The 17,470-nt window shown below is 46.6% G+C and overlaps 1 protein-coding gene across 1 annotated transcript in view; it reads left to right on the top strand.

Annotated features, from left to right (window-relative positions):
• The window catches only part of LOC123372271 (phospholipid-transporting ATPase ABCA1), a 156,097-nt gene that overhangs the window by 62,393 nt on the left and 76,234 nt on the right, over positions 1 to 17,470 (top strand). Inside the window, exon 6 of the mRNA XM_045020273.1 lies at positions 14,388 to 14,509. Within this exon, the coding sequence (XP_044876208.1) occupies positions 14,388 to 14,509 (122 nt within the window). The remainder of the gene's footprint in view (positions 1 to 14,387; positions 14,510 to 17,470) is intronic.

The following is a 17,470-nucleotide window of genomic DNA, read 5'->3' as shown; positions in this document are numbered from 1 at the left end:
GCTCCCTTGAAGCCAACAGAGCGACACCAGTTCATACTATTTGAGTATCCGCCCTGTGGTGTGCAATCGTTAGTGAGGCGCTTGTGCTTGCTGTCAGAATAATTGTTCTTCTCACATGCATGTGTTGCAGCATTTAAAGCTACATTTTTACGACCTTGCAAGACAGCTGAATGGGAGAGGAAGAGAGAGACAGGCTTTTTTAACTTCCTCCAACATTTGCAGTTGACTCAAGTGCAACCCACGGAAGCTGCGTGTTCACCTAATGACACCTCTTAAATCATGTGGAGCAGCGTTTTTGACACTTACCTTTGCTTCACATCAAAAACAAAACATGACATGTGAGACCAAAGTCTCCCATTAGCCCTGGCAGAAATAATATTCTTCTTCGAGTGCTGTCCCTGTGGGTGCTCCACTGTAGGTGACGGTGCGTCCCGGCGCTGTCGATCGGAGATTTTCGGTAGCAGTGCCTGGTTGGGGCGCACGCACCCAGATGGTATCTCCCGTCTAGTTGGAATCTTCCTGAGTGCGTGCGCCCCACACCCTCCTCAGTTTCTTCTCAACCGTCCTCGGCTGAAGACGGGACTCGGAGCAGTGCTGCCTTCTCTTCCCTGGTATCTATAGGAAACAGTAACAAAGAACATAGAAATAATTATTAATTACTTCCCAGTTGTTTCCCTTCCTTTAGTATAGTTACATAGTTAGTTACTTAGTTTAAAAAAAAAAATCACCTCAGACTTGTCTCTCACTGAGACACTCTCCCCTGCCATTTCTAATTTACAATGCCAGGGGCTTCAGGATTCAAGAGGTGTGTTTTCTGGCACGACTCCATACCAAGGTTGGATGGGCACTCACATTGTGTGAAGTACCTCGCGGAAGCCTACATCCCCGCAAAGTGCCTCTACTGTATGAGCCTCGAGTCGGGGGCTCGGCACGACAGGGACCTGCGGCTTAAAATGCTTCTCATGGAGAAATCCCCGCAGCCGCTTTCGGAGATGGGGAAAGTTAAACCCACTCCCACATCCTCCCCAGCCAGATCGAAACCGGTGGGGAGCGTTGCTTCACCCTCCCTGGAGCGGAGGCAAGAAGCAGAGCAGTCTCATAGGAGAGACTCTAACAAGGGTAAGGGGTCTCCTGGGAGATCCCTACCCTCTGTGCTGACAGCGCCCAAGCTAGGCGCCTCAGCCCCGGATCACGCCTCAACAACGGCTCCCACAGACCGTAGAGGCGAACACAGAAGGATTCCGCGGCACCAAGCGTCTCAGCGTAAAAACAGCCGCGGAGCCGGCTGCGCACTCTGTCCCGGTGCCGACAAGGACGTCGGCACCGCAAGCCTCAGGGCTAAAAATAGCCGTGAAGCCGGCTGCGCGCTCTGTCCTGGTGCCGACAAGGACGTTGGCACCGCAAGCCTGAGGACTAAAAATAGCCGCGGAGCCGGCTATGCGCTCTCCCCGGTGCCGACAAACCCGTCGGCACCGCAAGCCTCAGTGAAAAAAAAAAAAAAAAAAGCCGCGAAGCCGGCTGCGCTCTCTGCCATGGTGCCGACAAGGACGTCGGCACCGCAAACAGTGCTAAAAATAGCCACGGAGCCGGCTATGCGCTCTGCCCCGGTGCCGACAAAGCCGTCGGCACCGCAAGCCTCTGGGCGGAAGAAGGGAAGGGGGGGGAAAAAAAAGCCGCGGCTCCGACCGCGTGCTCTGCCCCAGTGCCAGGTAGGACGTCGGCACCGAGCCTGCCTTCCGCCCCTGCACCAACAACAGACCCCCTGCAGGGCACCAACAACCGACCCACTGCACCGCTCACACTTTCACTTTCGTTTCTTAACATGACAGCACAGTCCCACCACCTGAACTGGCTACCTTCACCAAGCGCGAACCTGATCTACAACGGTAAGCAGAGTTCGCCACACCTCCATCTCCTCCCCCACTGGAGCCTTTTTCCACCTCAGGCTAAGGTCCGCAGCCTCCAGCCTCAGTTTCCCTACTTCGCTCCCTATAAATGAGGCACTCTTGGAACCAGCTGACGCTCTCTGCAAACTCCAGCTTCTTTATTACCAACCTGCAGAAAAGCCGAACATAGATACTATGTTCCTGCTAAGGACGCTGACTTCCTATTTTTTTTTCACAACTGAACTCTTTCATTATCAATGCAGTCGCACAAAGAACGAAACAGCCACAATATCAGTCCACCCCGCAGGACATGGACCGTAAACACCTTGACGTATTGTGTCGCAAGGTTCACACATCCTCCACTCTACAATTCTGGATCGCAAACTACCTTGCACTCCTTGCCAGGCATGACTTTGATGACTACAATAAACTTTTGAATTTGCCTCTTACATTCCAGAGGACAGGACACCGGGCTTTAAATCAATTCTGAGCGAGCGCCAGTTGATTTCCAGAACAGCCCTACAAGCCTCTGTAGACACGACAGACACAGCAGCCGTACAACTGCACCGGCTGTGATTATGCGCAGATCTTCATGGCTTTCTGCATCTGGCATCCCTAAAGACCTGCAGAACAAAGTGGAGGACCTCCCCTTTGATAAACATAAACTGTTTTCTTTAAAAAAAAAAAAAAATACAAAACCACACCTGATGAACTACTTCATACGATGAAAGATTCGTTGACCCCTGGGCATTCACCCATCTCTTCCCAGGGGTCAACGATATCAACCCAAACCTTACCACATAAATAGGAATCGCGCTAGACCCCCTAAGCGCAGACAAGATCAAGATCAAGCAACCACTTCCCATCCATCTGGGAATAAACAATTTTAAAAGGTTGGTTCAGGATCTGTGCGACCACTCCTTGATTCCACAGCCTATTTGCCCATTTCGCCACCGCCTCCAGAGTTTCCAACATGCCTGTCAGCAAATTACACAGGACTGCTGAGTCCCCGAGATAGTTCAGTCCGGTTACTCTAGCCCATTCATATCCTGTCCTCCTCCCCTTCCCCGTCCCTCTTCAGGAACCCCTCTCATGAGCACCTGCTTCGCGCAGAAGTTGCTTATCTTTTACAGCTAGGTGCAGTGGAGCCTGTGCCAATGCTACATCCAGGGACAGATTTCTACTCCCATTACTTCCTGACCCAGAAAAGGACTGGGGGCTGGAGGCCTATACTAGGCTTACGCCAACTGAACAAATTCGCGAGGATACAAAAATTCAAAATGGTCACACTGGGCACATTAATTCCTGCACTAGATCAAGGGGACTGGTTTTCAGCCCTCAACCCACAGTACGTCTCTTTTCATATATCAATTCATCCAGCTCACAGACGCTTTCTAAGCTTCACAATCGGTCACAACCATCTCCAATATGAGTTCTTCCTTTCGGCCTCTCCACAGCGCCAGGAGTTTTTTCCCTAAATTCTAGCTGTACTCGTGGCTCACCTCCACAAACATGGGGTCACGCAGTTCCCCTACCTGGACGATTGCCTCATCAAGGGCAACTCCTATGGCGAGACTCTCCAAGCTACTCTTTCACTATCACCCTCTTTCACAGCCTAGGCCTCCAAATAAATGCCCAAAAATCCACCCTGACACCTACACAACAGATTGAGTTCCTCGGAGCTCATCTCAACTCAATCCAGAGCAGAGCCTTGCTCCCATATCACAGATTCCCCGCTATCACGCAGCTCAAACGCACGCTCTCTATTCATCCAAGGACACAGGCAAGACTCTGCCTACAGCTCCTTGGTCATATGGCAGCCACTACCTTCATACTCCAGTACGCCAGGCTGCACACGAGATGTCTTCAGGGCTGGCTCAATTCCAATTTCAAACCCAACAGACACACCTTACGGATGCTGTTAACTCTGCCTCCCAACTTTCTAGCTTCCCTACAGTGGTGGACAAGACCAGAGAACCTCTGCACTAAGGTTTCCTTCCAGAACTGATCCCCAGCACTCGTGCTCACCACGAACGCCTCCCTAATTGGTTGCGGAGCGCATTTAGAGGGACACAGGGCACAAAGCTAGTGGTCTGCATCAGAGTCGCACCTACACATAAATCTCTTATTGTTCAGAGCTGTGAGATGAGCGTGCTTTCATTTTCTTCCCCTCATAAAGAACAAATACCTGCGAGTCTTAACAGACAACATAGCATGTATTCCTACATCAACAGACAAGGGGGGGCACGCTCACATTCTCTTTGCATGGAAACCATCCGTCTATGGAATTGGTGTATATAACGTCAAATACAGACCACCGCTTCCTACCTGCCAGACTGCCACAACACTACTGCCGACGCACTCGGCAGGCACTTCTCGACGGAACATGAATGGGAACTGCACCCCACAATACTTCAACAGCTCTTCTCCCTCTGGGGCACCCCGTCAGTAGACCTCTGTGCCACAACCCAGAACTGAAAATGTCCCCAGTTTTGCTCCAGAGTGGGACTCAGAACTCCATCCCCAGGAGACGCATTCCTCATCCCGCGGAACACCTCTCTCCTGTACGCCTTCCACCAATCCCTCTGCTACACGGGGTTCTTCGGAAGATTGTGGACCGTAAGGACCGGGTCATACTTGTTGCCCCGGCTTGACTGAGACAGACGTGGTATCCCTACCTACTCTGCATGTCCTCCCGTCACCCACAGGCTCTCCCCAACAGGCCAGATCTCCTTTTCCAGAACAATAGACTGGCTCTTTACCCTGAGCTCCTCAAGCTCCACCTCACAGCGTGGTTCCTTCATGGTTCCAAACCCATGAACTAGCCTGTTCTGAGCAAGTCCGATATGTCTTCCTGCACAGTAGGAAAGACTCCACTCATAAAACCTACCCGCAGAAGTGGAAGAATTTCGCCCTCTGGTGCTTACGTAAGCACTTAGCGCCCAATATGGTAACCCTCCCTATCATTCTACGCTACCTCTTGGAACTAAAACAAGACAGACATTCGCTCAGCTCCACCAAAGTGTACCTGGTGGCACTTACCACCTTCCATGACCTCTTAGCAGGTTATTCACTCTTTACTCACCCAACCCTAAAACGATTTCTCACAGGCCTGCAAAACCTCTACCCTGAAATTCACCCAATAGCTGCTTCATGGAATCTTAACCTCGTTCTACACGCTCTCATGAAGCCTCCATTCGAGCCCTTGGCTACCTCCTCTCATCTCCATATATCCATGAAGGTGGCTTTCTTAGTTGCCATAACATCGGCAAGGAGAGTAGGTGAAATGAGTGCCCTGATGGCCCACTCTCCCTACACAATCTTCTCCAAAGACAAAGTCACTTTGAGACCACATCCTAAATTTCTTCCTAAAGTGGTATCTACCTTCCATCTCAACCAACCTATATACTTACCTACTTTCTATCCCGAACCTCACAAGACTCCACAAGAGGCAACCCTACATACTCTCGATGTCAGGCGAGCAATTGCCTTTTATTTAGACAGGACTAAACCATTTCGCAAGTCTCCGCGACTCTTTGTTTCCATTACCGAAGAAAATCAAACGGTATGACTATCTCTAAACAACGTCTGTCCAAGTGGATCTCTGACTGCATCAGATCCTGTTACCGTGCGATGAATCTTCAACCGCCTGAAGGTGTTAGAACTCATTCCACTAGAGCCATGTCGGCATCCATTGCCTTCTTACACAATGTTCCCATTCCTGATATCTGCAAAGCGGCTACATGGTCATCTGAACACATGTTTGCAAAACACTGTGCTCTAACGCAAAACACCACGGCAGACACAATAGTAGGTCATACAGTACTATCTTCATTACTCCCTGCCGTATCTCCAAAGTCCCACCAACCGTAGTGGGTACTGCTATACATTCACCTAGAGTGGAGCACCCACAGGGACAGCACTCGAAGAAGAAGAGAAAGTTACTCACCTTGCAGTAACTGAGGTTCTTCGAGATGTGTGTCCCTGTGGGTGCTCCACTCCCCGCCCTCCTCCCCTCTACTTTGGAGTACTAAGATTACTCTCCACGGTAGAGAAGGAACTGAGGAGGGTGTGGGGCGCACGCACTCAGGAAGATTCCAACTAGACGGGAGATACCATCTGGGTGCGTGCGCCCCAACCAGGCACTGCTACCAAAAATCTCCGATCGACAGCGCCGGGACGCACCGTCACCTAGAGTGGAGCACCCACAGGGACACACATCTCGAAGAACCTCAGTTACTGCAAGGTGAGTAACTTTCTCTTTTGGGGAATTCCTGGAAAGTGAACTCAGCAGGCAGAAAGATACGTCCTCCCATGGCTCCCACCTTCTGAGAGCCTATTCTTTTTATTGGTGTCTCTCTTGCTGCTTCTGTTTTATACACTTCTGCTGCAGCTGTTCGCCCATACCATCTGACCAAGTTTAAAGGTGTGTTCCTCTGAGCTGGAGATGGAACATGCCCTGTTGGCTCCGGAGTTTATGGTCTTTCCCCTCTCATCTTTCTCTTGCGTGTATTGATGGGATGCGTGACTGAACATTAGTGAGAGGCAAACTGCAGAACGTTATCCACCTCTTCCCTCTGACCTGTCTGAGTTCCTCATTTCCCACAGTGCTCCAGGCTCCCTCGGTTGCTGACCGCCCCTCCCCCGTGCTCTCTTTGTGAGGGGCAGCCCATGCCGTGTCTCTTCGGCAGTGGAGGCGGGGGAGCATTATCAAAACACTCAACACGCCAAGGGCCAAGTGTGGGGGACAGCGTGTGACCGACCAAGAGCTAAGAGGGACACGAAAAAGTGATTCACACCAGAAGCGGAAAATGCAGCAGAATCCCTTCTTTTAGTGGGAATGACCCTCTCTTGCCTTTCCTCTTCGGGGGCCTTTACTGCCGAGTGTCAGCAATTTTCAACAGTATAAGTGAGGCAATACCAAATGTGTGTTGCAGATAGGTGTCATTGGGACTAAAAGAAGTGACAGTGGCCATTAGGAAGTAAGAGTGGGACCCTGTAGCTTCATCTCTGGGCTTTCTGCTGTGGCTCTATTAGCCCTGTGAGGTGGCTCACATGCTGTAGCATGGAACTGCCCGTCTGACTGAAACCTTCCCAGCATGACCTCCAAAAGAGGAGGAGTTCCTGTGGGGAAAGGCTGAGGAGTCTGCAAATAACCTTTCCCCCCCCCACTCAGAAGAAACCTAGCAGTCAGACAAGTAAATGAAACAGACAGGAGAAAGGGAACTGCTTGAATCCTTCTTAAACCCAGACTCATAGAAATGTAGGCCCGGAAGGGACTTCTAGAGGTCATCAAGTCGAGTCTCCTGGGCTGAGGCAGGGCCAAATAAACCAAGACCATCCCTGCCAGGTGTTTGTCCAACCTGTTCTTTAAAAACCTCCAGTGATGGGGATCCCACAACCTCCCGCAGTAGCCTGTTTTCCAAAAAGGAAGATGTGTGAAGGTTCTGAATGGGCCTTAAGGTAACTGGTTGTCTCCTCTGACAACAGGCTGAGGACACTTTATGGCTTGAGAGCAGATAGGCCTACCACCTCCCACAGCAAAAGGACAACACGTTTACATGGGAAAGGGACAACTGTTGGCAGATTAGGCTGGCGTGTTGATGCTAGCAGATCTTGCACCACAGGCCTTCTGAGCTGCTCAATTTCCTGTTAGCAAATCAAGGTAATGTTGTGTAACATGTTCCTATGACTGTTTTAGCTCCTGTCGGCATCAGCTAGGAAGAGATTTAGCTGTGAGAGCTATACCACCTGTACAAGGGAAGGATACCATGTGGAGGGAGGAAAAAATTAAAAGCCAAATGAGCCCTTAAAGGAGGCTTGTGTGATGCTCCAGCACGCTTCATGGATGTGTTGCCAAAAGTTTAATCATGGGAATATAACACGGGCAAATGAAAATTGCCCAGCACTGGCTGATGACTGGGAATCAAAAGGGCTTTTTGTAGCATAACAGAGCTGGGTCACTGGATCAGTAGGTCCTTTGCTAATATAGTCTCTAACATTACTGTGATTGCTGTTTCCTCTAGATAAGCAAGAGACACTGAGAGCTCACAGATCCTGAGTTCTGTTCCTATATCTGACATTGGTAATTTACTAGCCTGTCTTAGGGTTTCATATTGCTGTCCATCACCATCATATCTAAATGCCTTCCTCAGAAAATAGATTAGCATTAGTGAAGTCGCTATTAGACTTCATGGAGACTCTTCTGTCTTTTCTAGATATAAGAATTCTGATTGGGGTAGGGTTATTTTGTTTGTTTCAGGTCTTTATTTTTGTGGGGGCTGATGGAAGGAGTGGGTGCTCAGCTATATGATGGAGAAGTTTCACCAAAGAGAATGTTATCTCAATTTTATATGCAGGGAAATTGAGGGTAAGAGACTTGCTCAGTAAATCAATGGATCATCCAGGCTGAGAACACAATGCCTCCTGGATCCCATTCCTATGCCATGTCCCACTGGGTCAGACTGTCTGTCAGACAGGTCAATGCACTTTTGTGTCTCTGGTTTTCCATTTGTATCACAGGGAAGGTAAAATGCTGCAGGACCGCTTACCCTATGGCCATCTTGTGGTCCTTAAAATACAGGCATTTTCATTCGCTGGGTTGGGGATCTGTGTGGGAAGAGACAGCTCACCTTGCAACAAACAGGTGGACCAGGCCGCTGATGTTGTCTGTATTGGTGCAGTGCAAGGGGCAGCTGTGGGGGGAGAGAACTTGCTGGGGAGGGCAGGGATCCAGAAGGATGGTACGTAATGCAAGTGCACTTTGGTTGCTCCCAGCTGTTGGAACAGCTCCTTAAGGTCTTTGGCAGCCTGGGGTAACGTCCTGATGCTGCTCTGGCTTATAAATGGGCTTAGCCCCAGTATACCAAGAGGTGCAAAGATGTCCCTCTCCTCACTCCAGTTTCTGTATCAAGGCAGCTCACCCAGAGCTGGGGATCAGGCCCCATAAGTCTGAACCCTACCAAGTGGGTATCTTAGTGCCTTGCAGCCTCTTCTCAATCACATCACAAGGAAAGAAACATCCACTGATCATTCTCGTGGATTTCTCAATCTTGCATTGCTGCTTTCGTTAATTGAGAGAGGCAGGCGCGTGATTGCTTTGTGCCGGGAAAGGAACCTGCCCGCCTGCAGGCACTTACAAGAATCTGCCGATGCTAAGGAGCAAAGTAAAGGCTTCCATAACTTGTCTGGTCTTGCCACTTGATCTTGCAGTGATGCCTTAATGCTGTTTGTATGGCAACACAATCACTTTTCTATTAGCAGCCTCTGAGATAATAAGTAAAGGGTTATGACTGCACTTCAGGATCAAGGGGAAGGAGTGGCTGAGCTGGGAGAAATGGAAGTTCAGCCAAAAGCCGATCAATCCAGTAATAGCAAAGGAAGTGCAGGAAATAACATAATTGTTTTCTGTCTTGAATGTCCCACTAGACATCTGAAGAAGTGGGTGTTTTACCCATGAAAGCTTATGCCCAAATAAATCTGTTAGTCTTTAAGGTGCCATTGGACTCCTTGTTGTTTTTGTGGATACAGACTAACACAGCTACCCCCTGATACTTGACACCAGTAGAAGAGTGTCTGCAGTTGCTGAAGGTGCAGTCATGGCACATGGACTGACTGGCTGCCTTGTTTTCTTCAGACCTTTTAATTAACAAAGAGCAGCAGGGAGCTGGCCTCCAGTCCTCAGCTCAGCACAGCTCCTTGCAAGATCCAGGCCTTAGTGTGGGTAGACTGGAAATTAAAGAGCAAAGCTGGCTGTACAGTAGGGAGAGGAGCTCCTTTCACATGTTAGGCTAGATCCTCAGCTGGTGTAAATCAGCAAAGCTCTACTGAATTCAGTGGTGCTAAATTGATTTACACCAGCTGAGCCTACACCCAAACCCAGATCCAAGTTTCATGATTAGGGCTCATCTCTAACTTTATCTATTCTATACATTTCAACCAGAAGGTCCTGATCTGCCGCCTCGTTTGTCAGAAGCACAAGCCGTACTCTGGTACTGAACTCAATTGGCTCTGTTGGCAGCAAAGGGCATGACGAAGGGGGTGAGCTGTTCCATCGAGGCAGAACATAGATCATCCCAACAGGGAGTGAAGAATTTCTTTAATGGCAGGGATGCATTTTGGTGATTACGCTGTAATTCCAGCATGTGCCCTCCCACTTTAAGTGTTCCCATTACTTAGTATGTTGTTAGCGCATTCAGGAACTATGACTGTGTTGTTTGCGGGAATTGTGGCAGTTTTGAACTAACAATCTTGCATTAACAAACGTATTGGAGCATGAGCTTTCGTGGGTGAATACCCACTTCGTCCGATACATGCATCCAACAAGGTGGGTATTCACCCACGAAAGCTCATGCTCCAATACATCTGTTAGTCTATAAGTTGCCACAGGACTCTTTGCCGCTTTTACAGATCCAGACTAACATGGCTCCCGCTCTGAATCTTGCACTGTTTGCATCGGTTGTGTTATGCGCTGGTGGGTAGATAGCCTTGGACAGAATGATGGGTGTTTTGAAAGGGACACCTTTTAAAAAAGCCTCATCTTCTAAGGCTATGTCTACGCTAGCACTTTTGTCAGTATAATTTTATGTCGCTCTGATGTGTGGAAAAACCCACATCCCTGAGCGACATAAGTGACACCAGCAGACGCGCCGGTGTGGACAGCTCTGTCAGCTACCGCCGCTCATTGGAGATTGTTTAGTTATGTCAACGGGAGAGTTCTGCCCCTTTGGCACAGAGCAGCTTCACAGGAGATCTTACAGCAGCACAGCTGCATCAGTATAGCTGTGCCACTGGAAGGGCTGTAGTGTAGACACACACTTAGCCTGTGCAGTGCATTGCTCTGTTCCTCTCCCCACCTGTGATTGGCTTCAGGAGCAAGTCAGTGTGTGGGCCTCTGTGATCTGAAGAGTAGGGATTCTGTGGGGTGGTGCAGTCTGTCCTGATGGAAAGAGGACCAGAGGCGGGGTGAGCTCACCAAGAAGGAGCTTGGCCTTCTGGTTCAGGCACTGGACTTGAGGTCAAGACAGATCATTGCTTTGCCACCGGCTTTCTGTGGGACCTCAGGCATGTCAGCACAGTTGCTTGTGGGAGAAAGGTTAATGTCGCACCAACCTGAAACAAAATGTTTTGGCATTTCTGAATCAACATTTTTTCGAATTTTCCATTTGGTGAAAAACTTTGACTTTTTGTCAGGAATCGGGATGAAAACAAATGTAGAAATATGCCTGGGATGGGAATTTCAGCCAGCACTGTGCACTTTTGAAAATGCTGGCCGATAATGGGAAATAGAACACCCGAGGTACACTGTGTTAGTTAGTTTATAGACAAGTAAGAAGACAAGGTTCCTTCGCAGTCCACATCATCTTTACAGACAGGGCAGTGGGAATCCAAAAATAGCTTCTTTACATTCTGTAATAAGATGCAAGTTGCTTTGCTGCAGTTGTCCAAACACTCTGAGTTAGACAAACTAAAGAGAATGTTCCTAACTAACAAAGATCCTGTTTCCGAGCAGCAATAAAGAACAAAGGAGGAGGAAATACAGGAAGAGCAGGAGAATTGTTGTTCAATAAAATTTTATTAAAAGAGCAACTAGAAAAATAGACTCTATTTAGAATTGGGCTAAATGAAAAAACTTGCAAATGTCTGATCTTTAAATGCCACTGCGTTTTTGTCCAGCTAATCTCTTTGTCATTTTGAGTTTCAGTGCTGTTGATGATCTCACCAAAACTCAAACATACCGAGTACTTTTTTAGCCAATGTAGTGCAGTTAGGAAATAGCCAGAAATCAGGAGGAAGGAGATTTTTGAATCTGAGTAATTTTGCGGGGCAAAGCCCTCAGCTGGTGTGAATCAGTATAAATGGCTTATGCTGATTTGCACCAGCTGAGCATCTGGCCCACTTTTCTTAGTGCCAGTCTTGGCTGAAAAGAAAACTAGGCCTGTTTGTTTGCAGAAGCCTGTTAGGGTTTTTTTCACAGTATGATCAACGGGCAGGTTATTAAATCATCCTGCCTGGGAGCGGGGAATAAAGCTTTCACCCTGAAGTAACCTCCTGTCAATGTTACCTCCAGCTTTCCTCAGCCCAGCTGATGGTGGCGATTATTTTTCATGTAGAACAAAAAGGCTACAGGGAACTTGTAACTAGAGATGTAGGCTAGAGAGCAATGACCGACAGTAACCCCGGCGTGCTCGTGCTGCAAGGAGAATGGGGAGTGTTGCTTTTCTTCCCCCGCTCTTGCCTCATAATTCTTATACCAGACTGGTGTCCTGCCAAGTTGAGACAAAAGAAACCCTGAGAGGCATACAGAGAGCGGGACTCCATGTTCTTGGGACACGTGGCCGCCCTGGCGTGCTCCCCATTCCCTCCCAGTGCTGTGGAGATTTGCAGCAGACTTACTCCGGTCCCTTCTCAGAAAGGCACTGAGTGTTTCTTGTAAGAAGTCAAGCTGATTAAAACAAGAATGAGAGCCCTGTGCCACAGTCGCTGCTGCTCCCTCTGGGATGAGCAGTGCAGCCATGAGGGAATACAAGCTATTAGAAGTCCATTGCATTAGGGCTTGGCTCGTGGGTTTTTCTCCCTCTTTGCCATCAATTACCAATTTGTTTTGTGCCTCTGCTCTTCCTTAAGTAGAAAAGGCATCAGGTTATCTACCTAATCAGCTTAGCCTATGCCTATGAATTTTCTCTAGAGTCAACCATGTCAATTCTCTTCATAAGAACATAAAAGCGTCCATACAGGGTCAGACCAAAGGTCCATCTGGCCCAGTGTCCTGTCTATCGACAGTGGCTAATGCCAAGTGCTTCAGAGGGAATGAACAGAACAGTTAATTATCAAGTGATCCATCCCCTGTCGCTTATTCCCAGCTTCCAGCAAACAGAGGCTAGGGACACCATCCCTGCCCATCCTGGCTAATAGCCATTGATGAACCTGTCCTCCATGAATTTATCTAGTTCTCTTTTGAACCCTGTTATAGTCTTGGCCTTCACAACATCCTCTGGCAAAGAGTTCCACAGGTAGACTGTGCGTTGTCTGAAGAAATACTTCTGTTTGTTTTAAACCTGTTGCTTATTAATTTAATTTGGTGATCCCTAGTTCTTGCATTATGAGGATTATACAACACGTCCTTATTTACTTTCTCCACACCAGTCATGATTTTATAGACCTCTATCATATCCCCTCTTAGTTGTCTCTTTTCCAAGCTGAAAAGTCCCAGTCTTATTAATCTTTCCTCATATGGAAGCTGTTCCATACCCCTAATCATTTTTGTTGCCTTTTTCTATACCTTTTTTCTATACCAACACATCTTTTTTGAGATGGGGCGGCCAGATATGCACACAGTATTCAAAATGCAGGCATACCGTGGATTTATATAGAGGCACTATGATATTTTCTATCTTATTATCTGTCCCTTTCCTAATGATTCCACAACATTCTGTTTTTTGACTGCCACGGCACGTTGTGTGGATGTTTTCAGAGAACTATCCACAGTGACTCCCAAGATGTCTTTCTTCCCTCAACTCCCCACTGCTTAGCATTTGCACCTTTCATCTCAACTGCATTCCTTTGTATTGCCAACATCAAGCATTCAAAAGCCCCAGAGTCAGGCCCCCCAAATCATGTGATTGGTTTAAAAATCATGAGGTTTCAAAAAAAAAAATCAGGGTTGGGGTTCTGTTCTTTACTCTCTGGTGTCTAAGACTTCAGGGTACAACATTTTCCAGCATTTCACCTCAACCAGGAAGATTCTGCTTACAAAAAAAAAAGTTGAGATTCTCATATAATCATATGCTTCCAGGAGCTGGGGCTTTTAGAAAAACACTAAATATCATAAGACTTACCAAAAAAAAACGTGAGAGATGGCAAGACTACTTCCTAAATCTACCTGTGCTATCTGTGCAAAGTAATCTCTAGCTCCAGGCACACTTGTGTCTGCCTGTGCTTGGCCTGGAAATGTCTTGTGGTAGGTTACAATGATGGTGATTATTAGTAGTACTCATATTATTAACGATCAAACATTTTTATATAAGATTTAGTAAGTTTCTTATTGCCCTGAACACCAGTTCAGTCCTGCTTAAGCCTACAAAATAGAGTTCAAGTGGAGTCCTGAACTTCTTGTGACTAGCCTTCTGCACTGGAGTGAATTTCCCAAAACCTGAAGAGCAATTTATTCTGAACCATTGAGTTCCCTTTGCATCTCATGCGCCTGGCAGCCGATTAAATGCAACAAATCAGGTGTTAGCGTTGGTGTAGGAGGGAGGTTGTTTTCAAAGATTCTATTTTTGGTGTAAAAACATGGCAGGTCCAATGTATCTCTGCAAGCTGCTGTATTTCAGAGCACATTGGCAGCAGCTACTGTTTTCCTTATGTGTTCTGCATTGTCGTTGTCCCTTCCCTTTCCCCCTCAACCAGGGTTTGCTATTTTAGTTTGAAGATTTCACATTCTTTCTCCTTTTTGGATTTGCACTAAATAAAACCGAGTGATTCTTGCTTCTCACCTAACAGGTTTGAAACTTCGGGATTTCCTGGTCGACAACGAGACCTTCTCAGACTTTCTCCATCATAATGTTTCCATGCCGTCGTTTGCTGTGGATGAGATACTGAATGCAGAGGTCAACCTCAAGCAGGTGAGGAACTCTTTCAAGCATTATTATTATTATTATTGTGGTAGCATCTAGGAGCCCTGCCCCATTGTGCTGGTTGCTGTACCAATGCAAAAAGATGGTCCTTGCCCCAAAGAGCTTACAATCTCATCTTGGTTGGTTTGCAGCAAGGTGTAAGAGGACTTGAAAATCCACGTAGAGAGACTGGAAATGCCTAAAAGGCACAGAACACTTGAAAAGCCAAAGAGAATTTCTCAAGTCCGACTTTCCATTGAAAACACCTGTCCAAACAGTGTTGTTTGGACTATTTTACTTTTCTTTCTCAATGACAAAGAAAAGATGCCCTTGTGGGTCAGTCACAGGAATGACTCAGGAGCTCTGCTGCAGACTGCCAGAGTGACCTTGGGCAAATCATTTAATTTCTCTGTGCCTCAGTTCCCCGTCTGTCCGATGGGGAAGAGGAGGGTTCCTTTTCCCCACCTTTTGTCTGTCTTTTGTTTAGATTGTCAGCTCTTTGTGACAGGGACAGTGTGCTTGTACAGAACATAGTGGAACTAAGCAAATAATTGACTTTTTTTCAGAGGATCTGAAGAAAAAATTATTCAGTTTGACCCCAAATGATTTTTTTTTTGACATTTCATTTTGGGTAATTTTGGGGTGCTTTTTACCCTTTGTTATGGTCTAAAAAATTAGCCAAATTTCTAAACAGAATGCTGTTTTGAAAAGAAAAGCCAAACATGTTGTTCTGAAATGGTCAAAATGAAACATTTTGATTTTTGTGGGAAAAAAATCTATTTTTTTTTTTTGGCTGAAACTATTCACCAAATCGGACCCAAATTTGTAATGGTGCCTGGTACAGTGGTGACCTGATTTTGGCTGAGACGTGTGAAAGCTACTGCACATAATACAAGAAGGTGCAAATACTGGAGTCCTTGACATACTAGGTTGTTTTCTTTGTCAAGCTCAGAACATTGGGCTTACTAGGCTGCAAAAGCTCAATGGCCTACCTAGCTCAAGTTCCACTTTCTGACATTGGCCAGGGATGCTTGCTTCAGATTTCAGAGGACGACGTATGCTCACAGTACTGCAAGTGCCATGCAGTTATCTAGCATAGAGGGAAAATTCTTCTTTCTTCTCACCACTGTTCTTGGTCAGTTTATGTCCTGAAGGATGGTGACTTAACCCTTTTAAACTTTGATCCTTCTTAATTTCAGAAGCTGGTCTCATTCGTACAAATGTTTGATGCTTTCTAGAATTTGACAAAGCCATCTGCCTTTGATAGTTAATACGTTACTCTAAAAAAATTCTTTGTGTCTATTTTAAGGAATCTGTCTGCAACCCTAATTTTTCTAAAGCTCAATATAGAATCAAAGAGAAGCACATATTAGATGTGAACATGGAATAAATAATCAGAGAACTTTAACAACATGTGTAGTGCTGAGTAGTGGGAATGTAGAGACAGCTTTTAAAGAGATTAATAATTAAAAGATAAATGAAATAAAACTACCTGGCGCCCAGTCTTTTGATAAACTTGAATTTGATTTTGTAGCCATAGTAGCCATTAGGAAGGCAGTATAAGTGAGAGGAAGAGTAATACTTTTAGCAGACCAACATATTAGAGCTACTCTGGTGACACTAGAGGGGAAAACTGCTAGCTAGGTTTCTCTTGAATGACTTTAACTTACACCTTCTTGTCAATAGAATAACACGTTTTGTGTAGGCTCTGTCAATATTGTTGGATTGATGTTTTCCAGCCCCATGATATTTTCCATTGAAGTACAGTAGTAGCCATAAACCAAACTCAACAAGTCGTACTGTCGCACAGTGGGACCCTGGAGCCTGGTAGGGGGCTTCAGGGACTACCATAATATAAATAATGAATCAAAGCAGACATCTTTCTTCCTGGAAAACTTCATGATCTGACTTGTGACTCAGAAAAAGCATAAAATGTTCCCAAGTGATTTCGCTGGAGAGTCGTGTGAGAGGCCTGACTTTGCCGCTGGATTGAATATTGATTGTTAGGGGAAGGTTTGTTTGGTTTTGGTGGATAGGGATAGAGAAGGAGAGGGGAGGATCTCTGCAGAGAGAATTAGTGCCCACTGCAGGTATACAGTCCTCTCCCCGCTCTGTATTGAAGTTAGGACTCTGTATCCCCCTGTGTGAGATCTGGGATTATTTCCAGGTGCTGCTTTCTCTTTCATTCGCCTCAGAAAATATTTGGAGCTGGCAGTGCCAAGGGGACGTTATTGGTATATAGTTAAAGCTCCAACCAGGATTGTGTACTCTATAGGTACTGTACAGAGACATGTGATGAGATACAAGGTCTCTGCCCTGAAGAGCAGTCTAGTCAGCTCTTGGGGAAAGGAGACACCAACTCAGGTCACTCTGTAGCACTCCTCAGACCAATTAGGCTGGGATTTTCAAAGGAGTGTTGATTAGTGCTGAAGAGAGAGCCACCCCAACCTCCTCAGCCAGAAGCTGGAGATGTGAGCCCTGAAAACATGGAAAGCTGTAAAACCACTTAGACTGTAGGGTTGTGGGGCAGGGACTGTCTCTATGTTCTGCATTTGTACTGCACCTAGCACAATGGGTCTTGGCCCATGACTGGGGCCTCCTGGGCGCTACCACAGTATAGCTAACAATAGGACTGAACAATTGCACTTGTGTCACCTAAGCCACTTCTGATTGACTGTACAAATCTCCCAATTTTACATACACGGTGCTTAGTGGACAGGAAAGAAAGGATACTGTGATCCATGAGCCTGAAATAAAGTGGCCTGTGTCTTGTTTTTCAGAGACAGTCCCAACTTCTACAAAAATGATCTTGACATTTGAAGACTCCTTAGGGGAATTAGCCTGTCATTTATAATTTATGCTTCTACCTGAAATCACCACAATTTCAGACCGATTGTAATTTTCATTAAGTTGTGAAACTCACATGCATCCGACGAAGTGGGTATTCACCCACGAAAGCTTATGCTGCAA

The sequence above is a fragment of the Mauremys mutica genome, chromosome 6, assembly GCF_020497125.1.
Source record: "Mauremys mutica isolate MM-2020 ecotype Southern chromosome 6, ASM2049712v1, whole genome shotgun sequence".
Lineage (NCBI taxonomy): Eukaryota > Metazoa > Chordata > Testudines > Geoemydidae > Mauremys > Mauremys mutica.
Note: the sequence above shows the minus strand (reverse complement) of the source record. Positions and strands in the feature narration are given on the sequence as shown.